We start from the raw sequence: 17,459 nt of genomic DNA on the forward strand, positions 1-17,459 counted from the left end.
TCACAGTGTTCTGTTTGTCTCCTCTGCTCTGTTGGTTCTCGTGGCGTGTGGTGGGCTGTGTGTTATTTTCCATGGGCAATATCAGTCGTGTTTTACTGTGAGAGGCACCGAGCGGGACAGGAAGGCTGACCTACACACAGCCCTGCTCACCACACGCCCCATCTCACAAGAAACCACTACACACACTCTCACAGCAACACCCAGCAGTAGCACAAACAGAGCTGTTTGTTTATAACAAGCATAGAATTTAAAAACATGTGTACCTGCTCATTCATGTTTTTATATTTTTATTAATGAATTGGGCTGTTTTTATTTTGGGGGGGGGGCTGGTGCCCCTTGCTGGCAGAGGAGAATATGGCATCGTCTGTTGAGCTGCTTTGCTCGAGCTGCACTTTGGCCCAGGTTTAAAACATATATTGTCAATTAGACTGTTTCTCTGTCACTTTTCCCTGATTAGTTTTCTTCATCCACACAGGAGCTGCTCGTGTCAGTGTGGGGAGGAGAGGGCAGGGGGGAGAGAGGGGGTGGGAATTGAGACAAGGCAGTTATTCAGGGTCAGGAGAGAGAGAAACCTGAGCCACAGGGTGTGCCCAAAGCCAGAGCTGGAGCCCCTGGATAGACATTCCTGCCAGAGAACAGACTGGGAGGGAGGGAGAGAGAGATAAAGAGAGAGGGAGGGAGGGAGAGAGAGAGAGAGGGTGCGCAGAATCACAGTGTAAAGTCCTGCCCGTCTGCAGCTGATCCAGAGCGTACAGTGTGCCATGTGTCTCCCCTGCCCTCTGTCCCACAGCACACACTGCTTGTCTGTCAGGTCCCTGTGATGAGTGTCCGGCCCTCGCCTGTCCTGCTGCAGGGCCTGTTGCCCCAGGGGAGGCTTCCATTGCACTAACACAGATAAAGACATGAATGATCGTCCGACAGCAGTCCAGGGCTCAGCGTGCGCAGAGTGACAGCAGCTCGGGTTCATTCGGGGTCGTGGCCAACAGGCATCTGAACATCACTGATTCAGACAACAACCAGCAGTATATTTAGATTGTGCTTCTTGCTATTTTTGAGTTTCTATCTTTGAGCTGCTATATATATATAGTGCAGTTTGACACCCTGCGCGGTGTCTCTGGTGTGAGTCTGCACTTCAGCTGAGCCCTGGAGCCGCGTGTGTCAGAGGTGAGAGCAGCGTCGGTTTGGCCGAAAGAGCCGAGGCCCTTTGTGAAAGAAGCCACAGTGTGTTCCTCTTTTGTTTTTCTCATCATTAGTGCTTATTTTGTTGGGTTGTTTGTTGGTCACACATATTTGTGGCGCACGCTCGTGTATATTTAGACGCTGTGCTTGTGTCATCGATAAGGTCGAGGCTGAAGATTACGTTTCCTGAAAAACCCACAATTTGTTCTCAATGTGAAGCACAAACATCCTGTGGAAACAATAATAGCCCCCCAGGTGGGCAGTGGAGGAGGGGGCTGAGAGCGGGTGGTCTGGCTGCAGCTCTGCTTGCGCTGAGTACAGACCGCAGCCCCCGCCCTCACCGGCACATGCACTTACACGCACAGACACACGCACATGCACACACTTGTGCTGCAGCTCCCTGCGCTCACAGTTTCAGTAACTTTGCAACCCATCCTGCACAGAAAGGACTTTCTTTCAGTATTGATAACCTGTGCCCTTCACTCTGTAGATACTTTTCCACAGCTGGCTCTTCTGATTTAAAATTGTGAAGCTGCACCCTCTTTAGAAACAGTGTCTGCAAGTCTGAGGCTCAAACACACGCTGCTCTGCAATTGGACCCTTTAACAATGGATTACTCTACACTGTGTGTGGTTTTATTTTAAGTCTCTCCGGTTGGTGTTTCTAGTGACAGTTAACCTGTTATTTACCATCACCTTTTATCTCTTTGCTTACAAAACATACAAGCACATATTGTGAATCTCAGCGCATGTGTAATGCTCATGTAAATTAGTTTTAAACTAAAGGTGGGGAGGATCACTCTTGCTCCGAGCACAACCAATCAGACACCCCCACACGGACGCACACTGTCACAGTGACCAGCTTCCTCTCCTCTGCGTCAGCAACTCACAGCACTGCAACCCCCCATCTCCGCCCTGTGACGCACCACAAGACAAGGCTGACAAGAGCACAACACAATCACTCAAACTATTGATATAAAGAATGAAGCGCAAAACACAAGAGCAAAACAAGAACACGACAAAGACAAAAAGAGCACAACAAGAGCACAAGGACAACAGTGATGCTGAGACGAGCGGAGAATCGGCCTCACAGCGCAGGGCAGTGAGAATGGGGGCGACTCAGTGCTGCCTGTGAGCCAAACTCAGAGCTGAGCTTTAAAACAGCAGCGTGTTTTAAAGTGTGGCCCCCGCCTCCCCCTGGGGGCTGATCTCAGCCAGACGCGTCCCCTTCACTGCGACCCACGGGGTCTGGAAACAGACCTGGGCGGAGTTTGAGCCAGCGTGAAGCCCTCCTGCACATCTCTGTGGCTGCAGCCCCATCTGGTTGCAGAGCAGGCAAATTGACTGCCCCAGAGGATTGTGTGAAGTGAGGGATGTCCTCACAGCGGCTCCCCAATAAATCTCACAGGGTTCACCGTTCATCTGCAGCACCGAGTGTTCAGAGCCGACCGATTCTCTCACACTGCTGAACTTCAAATGGGACATTGAGATCGTGTCCTGTTTGATATTTATTTAGGCTGAAACTCAAATAAATTAGTATAAGGGGATGTTGGTTTTATTTTGGGAAATATTTGTGAGAAAAAAGGGTGAAATTGAGCCGCCACTCTTCAGGCTCACACTGAGACACAACTGAGGGAGCGTCTCACTTCTAACCCACTGTGGGTATCGGAGACCAGTTGTGTCTTTGTTGTTTTTATGCCTTTATAAAACGATATCTATTGGCCATCAATATTCACCGATCAGCCATAACATTATGACCACTGACAGGTGAAGTGAATAACACTGATAATCTCGTTATCATGGCACCTGTCAGTGGGTGGGATATATTAGGCAGCAAGTAAACATTTTGTCCTCAAAGTTGATGTGTTAGAAACAGGAGAAATGGGCAAGCTTAAGGATCTGAGAGACTTTGACAAGGGCCAAATTGTGATGGCTAGACGACTGGGTCAGAGCATCTCCAAAACTGCAGCTCTTGTGGGGTGTTCCCAGTCTGCAGTGGTCAGTACCTATCAAAAGTGGTCCAAGGAAGGAAAAGCGGTGAACCGGCGACAGGGTCATGGGCGGCCAAGGCTCATTGATGCACGAAGGCTGGCCCGTGTGGTCCGATCCAACAGACGAGCTACTGTAGATCAAATTGCTGAAGAAGTTAATGCTGGTTCTGATAGAAAGGTGTCAGAGCACACAGTGCATCGCAGTTTGTTGCGTATGGGGCTGCGTAGCCGCAGACCAGTCAGGGTGCCCATGCTGACCCCTGTCCACTGCCGAAAGCACCTACAATGGGCACATGAGCATCAGAACTGGACCACGGAGCAATGGAAGAAGGTGGCCTGGTCTGATGAATCACGAGTTCAAGGTGTTGACTTGGCCTCCAAATTCCCCTAATCCCAATCCAATCGAGCATCTGTGGGATGTACTGGACAAACAAGTCTGATCCATGGAGGCCCCACCTCGCAACTTACAGGACAGGATCTGCTGCTAACGTCTTGGTGCCAGATACCACAGCACACCTCCAGAGGTCTAGTGGAGTCCATGCCTCGACGGGTCAGGGCTGTTCTGGCGGCAAAAGGGGGACCTACACAATATTAGGCAGGTGGTCATAATGTTATGGCTGATCGGTGTATATCGTTTTAATTGACTTAGATGCTTTAATTAGTCAGCAGCTCAGAGGAATGTGTCTCAGTCTCTCTTCTCTCACTCCTCAGGGCTTTCAGCTGATAATGAGAGAGAGACAGAGACACAGAGAAAGCTTGAGAGAGAGAGGTGTATCTATCTATCTATCGCTGTGTCTGTGTGTCGAGGTTTGTGTGGAGGCTGTGGTTGGAGCTGCGGGGGTGGGTTGCTGGGGACGGGGGTGGTGGACCCCTTTGGGCTGCGGCTGCCTTTGGGGGAGGTAATGCCTGTGGGGCAGGTAATGCCCGTGGGGGAGGTAAGGCCCTTGGGGGAGGTAATGTCTGTGAGGGAGGTAATGTCTGTGGGGCAGGTAATGCCTGTGGAGGAGGTAATGCTTAGTTCGGCAACAGACACTCAACAATACACTGAATGCATTAAACATGTGCAGTTCACCAGTGTACCAATAGCTGGCAGCACAGCATGACGAATGCAGAAGAGCTACACATGAAAAGAAACAGATTTCTGCAAGTGTGTGTGTGTGTGTGTCTGTGTGTGTGTGCGCGTGTGTGTGAGAGTGTGTGTGTGTGTGTGTGTGTGTGTGTGTGCAGGGTGATTGCCTCAGCTCTCAGTCTGTCTCAGGCTGCATCACCTCTGAGTGCTGCTGCGCTGCTGGTGTGAATAGCTCTGGAAATTTATTTTTATTGCATTTCTTCTCAGGCTAGTGTTTCAGTGGTTAATGTTTCCAGACCACAAACAGAACGAGCGCAGCGCCTGATGACTGGACACCGAGATTCAGCAACGGGGGTGCTTTCTGTTCTGAGCTGTTTATTGACAACCGAAGCCCCTCCTGCGTGGGCCGAGCGAGAGAGCTGCGGTCTGGCGCGTCTGTCCGGGGCGCTGACAGCACTGTGCTGTGGTCACGAGCACTGCGGCCATTTGCGTAGGAGACGCCCACTCTTCAGCCTGAATTGGCTGAAACAGGATGCGCTGCTGTGATGTGAACTTTGATGCTGTTTGTGTAACACACTCTTTGTTGTGCGTCTTTGTTCCTAAAGCAGAATGAACGCAGCCAGGGGTGAGAAAAAGGGCGTCGAAGAGATTGTCTCAGAGTCAGAGCTCCTCTGTGGATAAGACCTGCTTCTTCTGTTTCATGTCTCCTGGGTCTCGATCTTATCATCACTGCTGTTTATTGGTATGAGTAGTAGTCATACTCATTATAGTAGTAGTAGTTGAAGTGGTACAGATATTTTTGTACTGCTGTTGCGTATTTCTTGTGCAAGTTGTCGATGTTTTAGTGTAAATATAACCTTTCTGTGTGGAAATAATACTTCTGAGGTGTAATACTGATGCATTTCCAATAGTATGACTATAATAATAGTAGCTGCAGCAGCAGCAGTGCTCACAGAAACAGTATCTGCAGAAGTTTTAGAAAAAGTGTCAGTATTGGTGATCTGTGTATCTGTATAGATACATTCTCATAAGAGCCCCCCTTACAAAAAATAAAACAAAACCAGAACACAATTGTATTGAATTGAAAGACAAAAAATAAATGTTACCAAATAGTGTTTTATCTTTTCTTGTAAATCTTATGGAGATGAAACACCACCCAACGGAAAGTAGGTGAGAGTAGACCCCCTCCAGAACCGATAGTATCTCTCAGCCTGGTGTGTCCTTCTGGTTGCTTTCTGTATGTGTGTGTGTGTGAGAGAGAGAGCGAGAGAGAGACAGAGAGGGGAAGATTTTGTCTGAAATTTTCTGTAATTTCTATTTAATTATGTATTATGTATGTATGTATGTTTGTATGTATTAATGTATTTATTTACGTACTTTTTCTAAGTTAATTTGTTAGTCTCTTAATGACGTGCTTGCTTGCTTTCTTGTCTGCTGACTTCATTACTGCTGAAGCAGGGGATTCCCAGAGCAGCGGTCGCTCTGAGCGGAGCCACTTCGAGAGCAGGACCCACAATCCCCTCTGGAGACGGTCGCACAACGCCGATGCCACCACACCCCCCTCGAGCTCGGCGCCGGTTTCACTCTGTGCTGCTCGTGTACCGACACGCTGTTCCTCAGACCCTGCAGAGCTGCACTGTTGTGTCTCTGCTTCATGTGCTGCTTACACACAGAGCGAACTGAGTATTCACAGCTGAAGACATGCTATTATCAGTGCAGTGCCACAGTCTCCACACGCAGCTAGTGTGCAGTGTTGTATGACCGTGTTAGCCTGGTATGTTGCCTTGGATCAAGGTGTTTACCAGATTCATGTAATATTACATTCAATAATATGATGTGCAATCTAGTTATCAGCCAATAATCCTATTTTTAAAGCAGTACGTGTATATTCCACAAGGCGAGTGATGGGACAACTCAGTAATCACCCTGAACAGCTATCAGCAGTGCCTGTCGTGTGTGTGTGTGTGTGTGTGTATGAGAGAGAGAGAGGGGGGGGGAGGGAGAGTGAGAGAGACAGAGGGAGGGAGGGAGGGAGGGAGAGGTGGTTTTCCTCACTGTGGGAAGTGCCTCAGACAGGGCGGGCTACACTTCCAGACTAGAAACAATATATCAATATCATTTGGAAACCCCAATCATCGTTACAGTGAGAGAGAGAATGAGAGTCACAGGGACAGGGACACACAGAGATACAGAGACAGTGAGTCACTCTGACAGCAAAATGAAGAGAGACAGAGCCAAAGACAGAGACAGTGACAGAGACACATTGTGAGTCTCAGTGACACAGAGAGAGAGAGAGACAGTCACAGTATCAGTGACAGAGATACAGAGACAGTGACAATGACAGTGACAGAGAGACAGAGATAGAGAGAGAGACAGTGACAGAGACGGTGACAATGACAGTGACAGAGATACAGAGACAGTGACAATGACAGTGACAGAGATACAGAGACAGTGACAATGACAGTGACAGAGAGACTGAGATAGAGAGAGAGACAGTGACAGAGACGGTGACAATGACAGTGACAGAGATACAGAGACAGTGACAATGACAGTGACAGAGATACAGAGACAGTGACAGAGAGAGACAGTGACAGAGACAGAGACAGTGACAGTGACAGAGAGACAGTGACAGTGACAGAGAGACAGAGACAGAGAGAGAGACAGTGACAGAGACAGTGACAATGACAGTGACAGAGAGGCAGTGTGTGTCTCAGTGACAGGGAGAGAGACAGAGACAGTCACAGTATCAGTGACAGAGACAGTCACAGTATCAGTGATAGAGAGACAGAGACAGTGACAGAGACAGAGAGAGACAGAGACACAGACTCACTCTGACAGAGACAGAGAGCCAGCGCGCTGTGTGTCAGACAGGCCTGGGGGTTTCCTGTACCTGTCCTGTAATCACAGTTCATGTCTCAGAGCTCATATCTCCTCTACAGTCACCCACAGGATATGAGCGCTGAGATGAGATGAAACATCAGAAATGACTAAGATCACAGCCATCCTTACTGCTGCCGTCATGTTATTGCAAAACCTGCTCTGATTTCAAAACGAGTCCATATTCATCCCTCCCAAATTGGTGACGTGGATCATAGAATGGGGTGTGAGGAATATAACGTCAAATGCAGGTTAATAATGGTCAGTATTTTCTTTTTGAATTTAACCTTCAGCTTTTTACACATTTTCCAGTTACATTTAGGCCAAACATTGATTTATTTACCACAGTATTTGAGAATTGACCTAAAGCCAACAGACTTTACCTGTTTGACCATTAGAGTGCTCTGCCTAGGACACAACTGTCTACAATAACTTATACTGGAAAGGTGTGTTAGTATTCAAAAACAACATCCAGCAAACTCATTTTTGAAGTGCTGCCTTTTTTCAAACAAGACAAAACTAAATGTCCTGAAATAAAATGTGCCTTGTAAAGCCTATTCCTTTTCTCCAGTATCAAGACAGATTCAGTTTCCATTATTTTATTGTATCAGCTTCCTTCAGTTTTCTTCACTGTATCAGTCTGCTTCCTTTTATAACCCCACTCTAATGACGTCTACAGGAGCAGCTCTGTTCTAGTAGCTGTCCAATGGAGGTCATTTTGGCTCCACACAGCTCCAGAGAGGCACAACGCAGCAGTGAGGTTTGAATAGGATCAGACCCACTGTCTCAAGGCTTTGACTTTCTGTAGGGCTCTACAACCCTGGGACCTCATGCTTTGAGATACAGTTACACACAACAAAACATGTACTTCTAAACTCCTGGAATATTGTATCAGTATCTATATTCAAAATACTTAGTGAATAGTGAATATATGATTCCGATCATATTTATATATATATATATATATATATATATATATATATATATATATATATATATATAGATATATACACTCACCTAAAGGATTATTAGGAACACCATACTAATACTGTGTTTGACCCCCTTTCGCCTTCAGAACTGCCTTAATTCTACGTGGCATTGATTCAACAAGGTGCTGAAAGCATTCTTTAGAAATGTTGGCCCATATTGATAGGATAGCATCTTGCAGTTGATGGAGATTTGTGGGATGCACATCCAGGGCACGAAGCTCCCGTTCCACCACATCCCAAAGATGCTCTATTGGGTTGAGATCTGGTGACTGTGGGGGCCAGTTTAGTACAGTGAACTCATTGTCATGTTCAAGAAACCAATTTGAAATGATTCGACCTTTGTGACATGGTGCATTATCCTGCTGGAAGTAGCCATCAGAGGATGGGTACATGGTGGTCATAAAGGGATGGACATGGTCAGAAACAATGCTCAGGTAGGCCGTGGCATTTAAACGATGCCCAATTGGCACTAAGGGGCCTAAAGTGTGCCAAGAAAACATCCCCCACACCATTACACCACCACCACCAGCCTGCACAGTGGTAACAAGGCATGATGGATCCATGTTCTCATTCTGTTTACGCCAAATTCTGACTCTACCATCTGAATGTCTCAACAGAAATCGAGACTCATCAGACCAGGCAACATTTTTCCAGTCTTCAACTGTCCAATTTTGGTGAGCTTGTGCAAATTGTAGCCTCTTTTTCCTATTTGTAGTGGAGATGAGTGGTACCCGGTGGGGTCTTCTGCTGTTGTAGCCCATCCGCCTCAAGGTTGTACGTGTTGTGGCTTCACAAATGCTTTGCTGCATACCTCGGTTGTAACGAGTGGTTATTTCAGTCAAAGTTGCTCTTCTATCAGCTTGAATCAGTCGGCCCATTCTCCTCTGACCTCTAGCATCAACAAGGCATTTTCGCCCACAGGACTGCCGCATACTGGATGTTTTTCCCTTTTCACACCATTCTTTGTAAACCCTAGAAATGGTTGTGCGTGAAAATCCCAGTAACTGAGCAGATTGTGAAATACTCAGACCGGCCCGTCTGGCACCAACAACCATGCCATGCTCAAAATTGCTTAAATCACCTTTCTTTCCCATTCAGACATTCAGTTTGGAGTTCAGGAGATTGTCTTGACCAGGACCACACCCCTAAATGCATTGAAGCAACTGCCATGTGATTGGTTGGTTAGATCATTGCATTAATGAGAAATTGAACAGGTGTTCCTAATAATCCTTTAGGTGAGTGTATATATATATATATATATATATATATATATATATATATATATAGATAGATATATGGATCCGTATTTATAGTATTACAGCCATGGCTGGTGTAGAGAAGATTGTCCCATTTGGAGATCCATCAGTGTCTGGCATTAAAACTGGGATCAATGGAACCACAATCCTTCATTAACTACAAAGGATCATTGGTCTGTGGAAATTGACTGAACCCCTCTGGTCTTGAGATATTTATACAAGATAAGTGCAGGGCTATCCTGCTTTACATGACCTGCTATGCACAGATTCTGTACAGCACAAATGAATGAAATACATGCATTTTAAAAGTATAACAATTAAATAATTAAAGTTTTAATAATTTTTAAAATTAAAATCATTAACTCATTAAAATAAAAATAAAATAACTATGGCGAGTTTATTACTATTATTGCTATTATTATAACACTCCTTTTTTCTTTTTGTTAATTTATCACAGAATATTTCTGATTAACAGCATATTTATATAAGTATTTAACATTTTGGTGTTTGTCTCTTATGAAACATTTAATGTATTAATTGCCCTGTTTGGCATGCATTTCATTTTGCACAAATTGTTCTGGAACCTATCTGTCGTGCAAAGCGAGGCGTGACTGTACCTGGATTTACAGGATCAAGATCAAGTGACCATCTCAGGAACATCAGCTCCACAGTGACCAACGCATTCAGTCTGCAGTGATGACACAACATCCAGTGCCTTTAATCAAGGCTGTAAACCAGGCCGAAGGAGCCCCTGCCTGTCAGTGTCTGTAATCAAGGCTGTAAACCAGGCTGAAGGAGCCCCTGCCCGTGACTGGAACTGCGGTCTCTTCTGCAGGAGGAACAGAGGAGCCTTAGTGGCCGTGTGAAGTGGTACTGCCCTTGACCTCGCACTGCTCTGTGTGATGATGTAGGAGCCTCAGAGTCAGGTGCTCCATCACTGCTAGGGCGGGCTGGGTGGAGAAATGGTAACAAGATCGAATGTAACAGTATACAATGTGATCGATCGCATGTATAATTCTGAAAACCTCCCTATCCTCTCTGCCACTCCGCTGCAGAGAGGGTGAGCTCACAATATATATTGATCTTGTGAGCTCTGTCCCCATTAGCTGTTTGTTGGACCCCCTGCCCAGCACAGCAGCTCACTGGCACACTGTTCATTGGAATAAAGATCACTTCAGAGGCAGGGTTTAGACAGCATTTAAATCTCAATCACACACACATTAAAATTATTTTTTTTTAACATATAATCAGTTTCTAATCTAAAATGTGTGAGTGCTGTGGCTTAATATTAAAACCACAATAAAGATGATTGCTGGAAAGTGCACAGTGGACACTTTTTTCTTGTGTTTCTTTGAGTGGTTGTGAAGAGTGGGTGGGCAGAGACTCGTTAGCTTCCTATACGCAGCGTTAATTAGCATAAACAGGTCCTCCCAATCAATGACATCCTGGGCTACGCCTGTCCTGCTGCTGAGTATAAAAGGTTGTCCCACCCCGTCTCTTCACACGAACAAAGCAGACGCGCTGCTGCAATGATCCGGCTCTGTCTCCCGCTGTGTCTCCTCAGGACCAGTAAGTACAGACCGCTGTCTCTCCTTCAGCTACAGAGCCAGACTCTTTAAACATCAGACTCACTACAGGGCCCACAAAGAAATAAGGGGTTCATATTCCAGGTACAATTCCTGTTTAAATATATAATCATGTAGATGAAATATACAAACACATTAGCACACTTAAGTAAATAACCAGTAGTTCTGAGGGGTAGCCAGCTGTCTGTTTACAGTTCTTGTGATCATTTTCCAGGTGTGATTCTGGCAGATGCCATTACTCAGCCCGGTTTCTTGCTCAGAGCTCAGCTCGGAGACTCAGTCTCTCTGCAGTGCTTCATACATCAGCAAAGCCTCAAACAACTGTTCTGGTACAAGCAGGTCGTTGGAGAGGCTCCCAAGTGCATGTTTTCTTCTTATGGTCAGTCTGGACAACTGACAAGACACGGGGAATTTAACCATTCACGCTTCTCAGTGCAAAGAACAGGCAGCGCTTTCCATCTCTGTATCTCCAATACTGAGCCCACAGATATCGGCACATATTACTGTGCAACACTCGACTACAGCCAGGTTCTCTTTGGAGGGGGAAGCACACTCCTCCTCAGAGGTAAGAAACATCTTTCCTGTTAGTATTGGGACAAGTAGGGGTTATATCTTAGAAGTAATCTTAATTTTTCTGTAACAAAATAATGGTTATTAAAAGTTCAAATAAAATTGGTGCTGTGGTGTTTGTGAGGAGAAAACTCAGGACCAAGGCATTTTAGGAGACCAACTTCAAAATTAATGTATTATTTTCTTGAACTTGAATAGTACATTAAAAATGACCTGTGAAGTTCAATTACAACACATGTGGTTTAGAGTGACTTTTAAACTCACACCCCCAGCCCACACACAAAACATTAATAATAACCAATTTGACCTTGATATATAGAATAGCACTCTGCTCTGTCTCTCCTCTCTTCCAGATACTGACTCGAGGTTTATTCAGCCTCCTCTGTTTCAGTCTCTCCAGTCAGGACTCAACTCTGACCTACAGTGTATGATGGAAAGTAGGAATCTCAGTGCAGACCACCGTGTCCAATGGTTTATTAAACTCTCAGGACAGCCCTCCTCAAAAACACCTTTCACAGCCGGCAGCATGATTCAGAGCAGCTCTGAGGACGACCTTCCTGCACAGGGCTGTGTCTATAACCTTTCCAAGAGGAACCTCAGCTGCTCTGATGCTGAGTCTGTCTACTGCGCTGTGGCCACATGTGGGGAGATTCTGTTTGGCAAAAGGACAGAGCAGGAGGTAACAGGTACATGTCTGTGTTTCCCTATCCATGTATTATCTATTCATTTACAATGGTTTTTGTCATCAAGTACAAGAAAACATGACTTGCAATTCTAATTGTGTCTCATATTGTGATCGAACTCTAAAATCATAGGTGATTTCCAAATACACATTGGCATACCCAACATACTGTTAGATGATGTTTTTTCTTGACATTCTCTTGTAAATTCATATTTTTAAATGAATAAAAGTAAAAACTTTCTTTGTCCTCAAACAGTTTTTGTAAGAGGATTTATTGCACGTATGTTTTACAGCAAATCTTCATTATGGTTGAACTGAAATCAGTTTATTTTCTGAGGGTAAATGCAGCCAGACAAGTGTGAAGTAAAATTCTTTCAGGACAGACTTAATGTGAAACTAATATACATTGATTATATTCCTAAAATATGCAATATTAAGCTTCTGTTGAGTTACAGAAAAGGACATAGATAAGACCCTATCCTTGTCTGTCTCGGTTGGCAGCAGGCAATCGGATGTGTCTTCAGTCATCTTTCTCTGGTCTTCTTGTCTTCTCTCTCTCCTTCTTCTCCTTCTGTGGTTGTAAATTATTTTTCTGTTTGTTGACCATTAAAGCGTTTAACCCAACCAGTCGAACACATCCAAACACATCTATACCAGGAGCTCAAAACCTGATTATGTTATTTATTAGCTTGGGACTCTTGGAGCAGTTGAGGTACCAATGGAAATGAACCTTTATGCCAAGACTGAAGGTGAACACAAGAACTCAACAAACTGCAGATGTTCACCTGAGTTCATACCACATAGCGATAAGAAATGGAACAAAGCTACAGGCTGTGGAAACGCAGGCTAGCATGGAGAAAGAGTCATCTGTGGCTTAGAATTTGAATATCCCCAACCTTATTTTACATTAACCTTGATGAGCATTGTCTTTATAAACATGTATTTCCAATAACTAATCACAATGTTTATTGTAACGATACTCCTCTTCCATGAGAAGGCCGTGGTGTTGGTGTGAGCCATGTCCCTGTGGTGCTGCTGGGGGCGCTTAACGCTGTGCTCGTGGTCGTGATTGCTGTGCTGCTGTGCCGACGCCAGCAGTCAGCGCAGTGTCAGTGCTGTGCTGGTGAGTCTCTCCTGAATCCTTCATTAACACAGACAGGGGAGCTCAGTCAAGCTCAGAAAACATCCTTACATTGAGTTGAGGCAAACCTGATCAGAAGCTTCCCAACAGAGCAAATTCAAATGGGAAAACAGGAATAATAACATAGACCTTACTACTGAAGACTCTGATCGATTTTATATATACAAGTAATGATAAAATGAAATATACTTTATGTGGTTACATTGATTTTTCAGTTATTGTCCTCAGTTTTGTCATAGTGAACACCCAGTGCAATAAGCATCGCTTCACCCTTCAGCTAACCTGCTGTCTCCCTCTGTGCTGCTCTGTGTCCACAGCCAGGGAGTCCGGTCCGGTCAGCCGGTCCCCTCCGCAGCGCAGCACCAGCCTGCAGGTGGGTTTCAGGACACATGGCACATTCACCTAAACTGAGTCATTTACTCAAAGATAATAATCGCCATCATCATCATAATTTAAACAAATTACATGGTTACACTATAGATTAAGGTGCTGTTTATTAATGTGATATTCATGATTTTTAAAGCATTATTAATACTTTATACAATATATATATTACTCATCTATGAACTATGAAACATTTATAAATCATTAATAACATATTGATAAGCAGCATCTTATTATAAAGTGTTACCAATACAATTAAAACTAATCCAAAGCACTGCTACATTAGTTTATAAATATATATTAACCACTATATTAACAGTGGGTTGTCTATTTATACAATTAATAATTTGTGAATGCTAGCTACAAACAGGTTTCTGAAATTGGTCTATTAAGACATTCCAGGCTAATAAATGTACTAATGCAATCAGTAGCCCCTAATCAGTAGCGTATCTATATATTGATTTCTTAAAACACTAAAGTGGCTGAGATTTGAAATATATTTTTCAGTTCATGTTTTCTTTTTATTGTTATTTTCCAGAATGAGACAATACCCACAGTGACTTACGCTGCCCTGGATTTTCATCACATCAAAAGTAAAAAAGAGCGAAGCAAATCAGTGAAGAAGGATACTGTTTACAGTGACATAATGCACCAGCGATGGGAATAAAACTCAAATTATAACTAAATAAATACGCAGGATGTTATGAGCTGAAACACAAATTGTGTTAAAATTCTACAATAAGGAGCTAATGGATACATGTTTCACAAGTATATTACCTGAATCTGACGTATTTATGTACTGATATTAGTTGTATATAGCTGGTAAATTATACCTGTTAAATGAATTGTACCTTGCAATGCTTTGTCTATCAGGTGTATGTATTAATTTGTATACTTTAATGTTTCATTCTACATGAAAAAATCATGATAATTGTATCTTCATGTATTTCACACCAAAGAAACAGAACATAAGTATAATAAACATATTAAAAAATAATAATCAAGATACTAGTCATGTTGATTTTAATTCCCTGGAGGTGATAAGGGACAGGATATCATCTAGATGCCAAATATATTCTATTAGTATTACTGTTGCACATTGTTTAAATTATGTTTATTTCAGCTTTTGTATTGCATGGGACAGGCCAGGTTCAGTCCAGTGTCTGTGTAACTGATTTTAGGAAAGCTATTTCAGCCAAAGTCATCTAGAGAAGAGGACAAAAGAGAAATTTTAGCTGAAGTTTGATGCACCTCATTGGCCTCATGTGCTTGCCCAGCAACCAAAGGGAGTAATAGATAGATATTTATTTAGAAACACTTAAGACAAGTTTCCCCGACTGGCTTCATTGGTGAATACATCTTTGATATTATTCTAATTAATCAGGCCCTGAGTCTTCCTTGTCCGCCTCTCTGAGTGAATTCCTCCCTATCAAAGGTAACATTACAATTTGAGCTGTATGAAATAAAACAGGAATACATTTCACACCTGGCAACTGAGAGGCACTCTGAGACAGAGACCAGGCAAGGCTGTGTCTATGAGCTCCCCAAGAGGAACCTCCGCTCCTAGGTGATACAACGACAACAACTTCCATTAAAAATAATTGGATTGCAGATTCATTTTTAATCAAATGAAACAATAGACATAAAAACTAATACAGTGTTTTATAGACATAAATACAGATGAATCTATAATCTATGTATCTTTCAAAGACTGATCCTCAAATTGGAAGCTGTAGGCATTCAGGGTAATGTAAGTAGATGGATTATGAACTGGTTGATGTATAGGAAACAGAGGGTGTCGATTAGAGGAGTCTCTTCTAACTGGAGTGAGGTTGTTAGTGGAGTTCCACAGGGATCAGTACTAGGGCCTGTGCTTTTTCTAATCTATATTAATGATCTGGACTCTGGGATAGTTGTCAAATTTGCAGATGATACCAAAATAGGTGTCTCAGCAGATACAATCTCTGCAGCACAGGCTATTCAAAGGGACTTAGATAATATTCAGTTGTGGGCCGACACCTGGCAGATGAAATTCAATGTGGAAGGTGCAAGGTAATACATGCAGGTAACAAAAAATGTCCACTATAATTACACTATAATTACACTATTACACTCACTTTCTCCATCCAAACAATGTGGGGAAGCAATAAAAAAGGCAAACAGGATGTTAGGGTATATTGTCAAAAGTGTAGAATTGAGAACAAGGGCAGTGATGTTCAGACTGTACAATGCACTAGTTAGAGCTCATCTGGATACTGTGGACAGTTCTGGGCTCCACACTTCAAGAAAGATATCGCTGCTCTAGAGGCAGTTCAGAGGAGAGCAACCAGACTTATTCCAGGTCTGAAGGGAATGTCCTACTGAGAGACTGAGGAACTGAACCTTTTCACCCTGGAACAGAGGAGACTACGTGGGGACTTGATCCAGGTCTTCAAAATCATGAAGGGCATCGACCACATCAAACCAGAGGAGCTTTTCCAGATCAGCAGGGACACGCGCACCCGGGGACACAAATGGAAATTGGGCTTCAAGGCATTCAAGACAGAAAACAGGAGACACTTCTTCACACAGAGAGGCATCACAATCTGAACAAACTCCCCAGTGATGTGGCTGAAGAGACAATTTGGGAACATTCAAAAACACACTGGATAGGATCCTTGGATCACTTAGTTATTAACGGACACCAAACGAGCACGATGGGGCGAATGACCTCCTCTCGATTGGACACTTTCTTATTTTCAACTGAATCTCAGTAACCACACAGGTAGTATATTTCGTGTACTAGTCAAGGATTAGGTAACCCAAATGACATAAAACCTAGTCGTGTATGGGATCTGAATTGTAGGAACAACTAGCGTAATCATAATACTTGTTTGTTATTTTACATGTTTTGTGCCTCAAGTCAAATCTCGAGTATTGGATAGATCTCCTCTCACTCTTACTTTTAATATTATCCACCCTGCTTGTCTCTATCCTATCTTTGCAAATACATGTTGTCTATTTACAATAAATAATCTATTTTAATAAACCTATATCTGTATAAAATGAAACAGTCTCAAGGTTAATTCATGCAGATCAACCTCACCGCTAATCTGAATTTGTATTAGTTAAAGTATTGTTGTAACTTGCGCTTCAATCCGGTCTTATTTTCAGAGGATTTAAAACTCCAGTTTAAAGTCCCAGGCCAATCAATATTACTTACTAATAAAACAATAACTGTAATGATAAATTAAAACAATTTGTCCATTGCAGAATTTACATGAACACCATTATAATTTATCACATGACATATTGCTTAACAGGCTGCGCACAAACCACCCAATCTGTACTGAAGCCCCTAGAGTCAGTATATAAACAAACACTGAAGACTTTTGACAGAAAACCAACCAGTCACCATCACTGTAATGTTCTAAGGAAGCACAGATTACTTTCTTGGGAAAATGTAATTAAGTATACAAATGTATGTCTTGTTTTTAAAATCCATCATGGACGGATCCACCTCCAATTGGGGCTTTCATAACACAGAAGTCATACAAAAATCAAACAATTAGAGCCGTAGCTAGTGGGGATCTGTCATTCCATTCAGATAAAGTGTCTTTAGTCAATCAGTCTTCTCTGTCAGAGCCTCTAAGCAATGGAACACCTTACCAGTAACCAGAAGAGATCTCGCCAGCTGCTGATCATTCAAAAACCAGTTGAGATGTTGGCTCAATGTGAACCAAGCATGAGAACACTA

At 43.3% G+C, this 17,459-nt stretch overlaps 1 protein-coding gene across 1 annotated transcript; it reads left to right on the forward strand.

The window, feature by feature from the left end:
• Positions 1–10,877: 10,877 nt before the first annotated feature.
• LOC136750722 (immunoglobulin kappa light chain) lies at positions 10,878–14,568 on the forward strand. Its single transcript, XM_066705761.1, has 6 exons — positions 10,878–10,929; positions 11,161–11,511; positions 11,870–12,202; positions 13,196–13,321; positions 13,657–13,712; positions 14,262–14,568. Exons 1-6 carry the CDS (start codon positions 10,890–10,892, stop codon positions 14,388–14,390), a joined length of 1,035 nt encoding a protein of 344 aa, XP_066561858.1. The 5' UTR covers positions 10,878–10,889; the 3' UTR covers positions 14,391–14,568.
• Positions 14,569–17,459: the final 2,891 nt, after the last annotated feature.

Source organism: Amia ocellicauda, chromosome 6 (genome assembly GCF_036373705.1).
Source record: "Amia ocellicauda isolate fAmiCal2 chromosome 6, fAmiCal2.hap1, whole genome shotgun sequence".
In the NCBI taxonomy this organism is placed as follows: domain Eukaryota; kingdom Metazoa; phylum Chordata; class Actinopteri; order Amiiformes; family Amiidae; genus Amia; species Amia ocellicauda.

Excerpts from the sequence above, each read along its gene's own strand:
- LOC136750722 (XM_066705761.1), top strand. The coding sequence starts at position 10,890 with ATGATCCGGCTCTGTCTCCCGCTGTGTCTCCTCAGGACCA. Across the intron at positions 10,930-11,160 it reads GCTGTGTCTCCTCAGGACCA|GTGTGATTCTGGCAGATGCC; the intron begins GTAAGTACAGAC and ends ATCATTTTCCAG. Across the intron at positions 12,203-13,195 it reads GACAGAGCAGGAGGTAACAG|GCCGTGGTGTTGGTGTGAGC; the intron begins GTACATGTCTGT and ends TTCCATGAGAAG.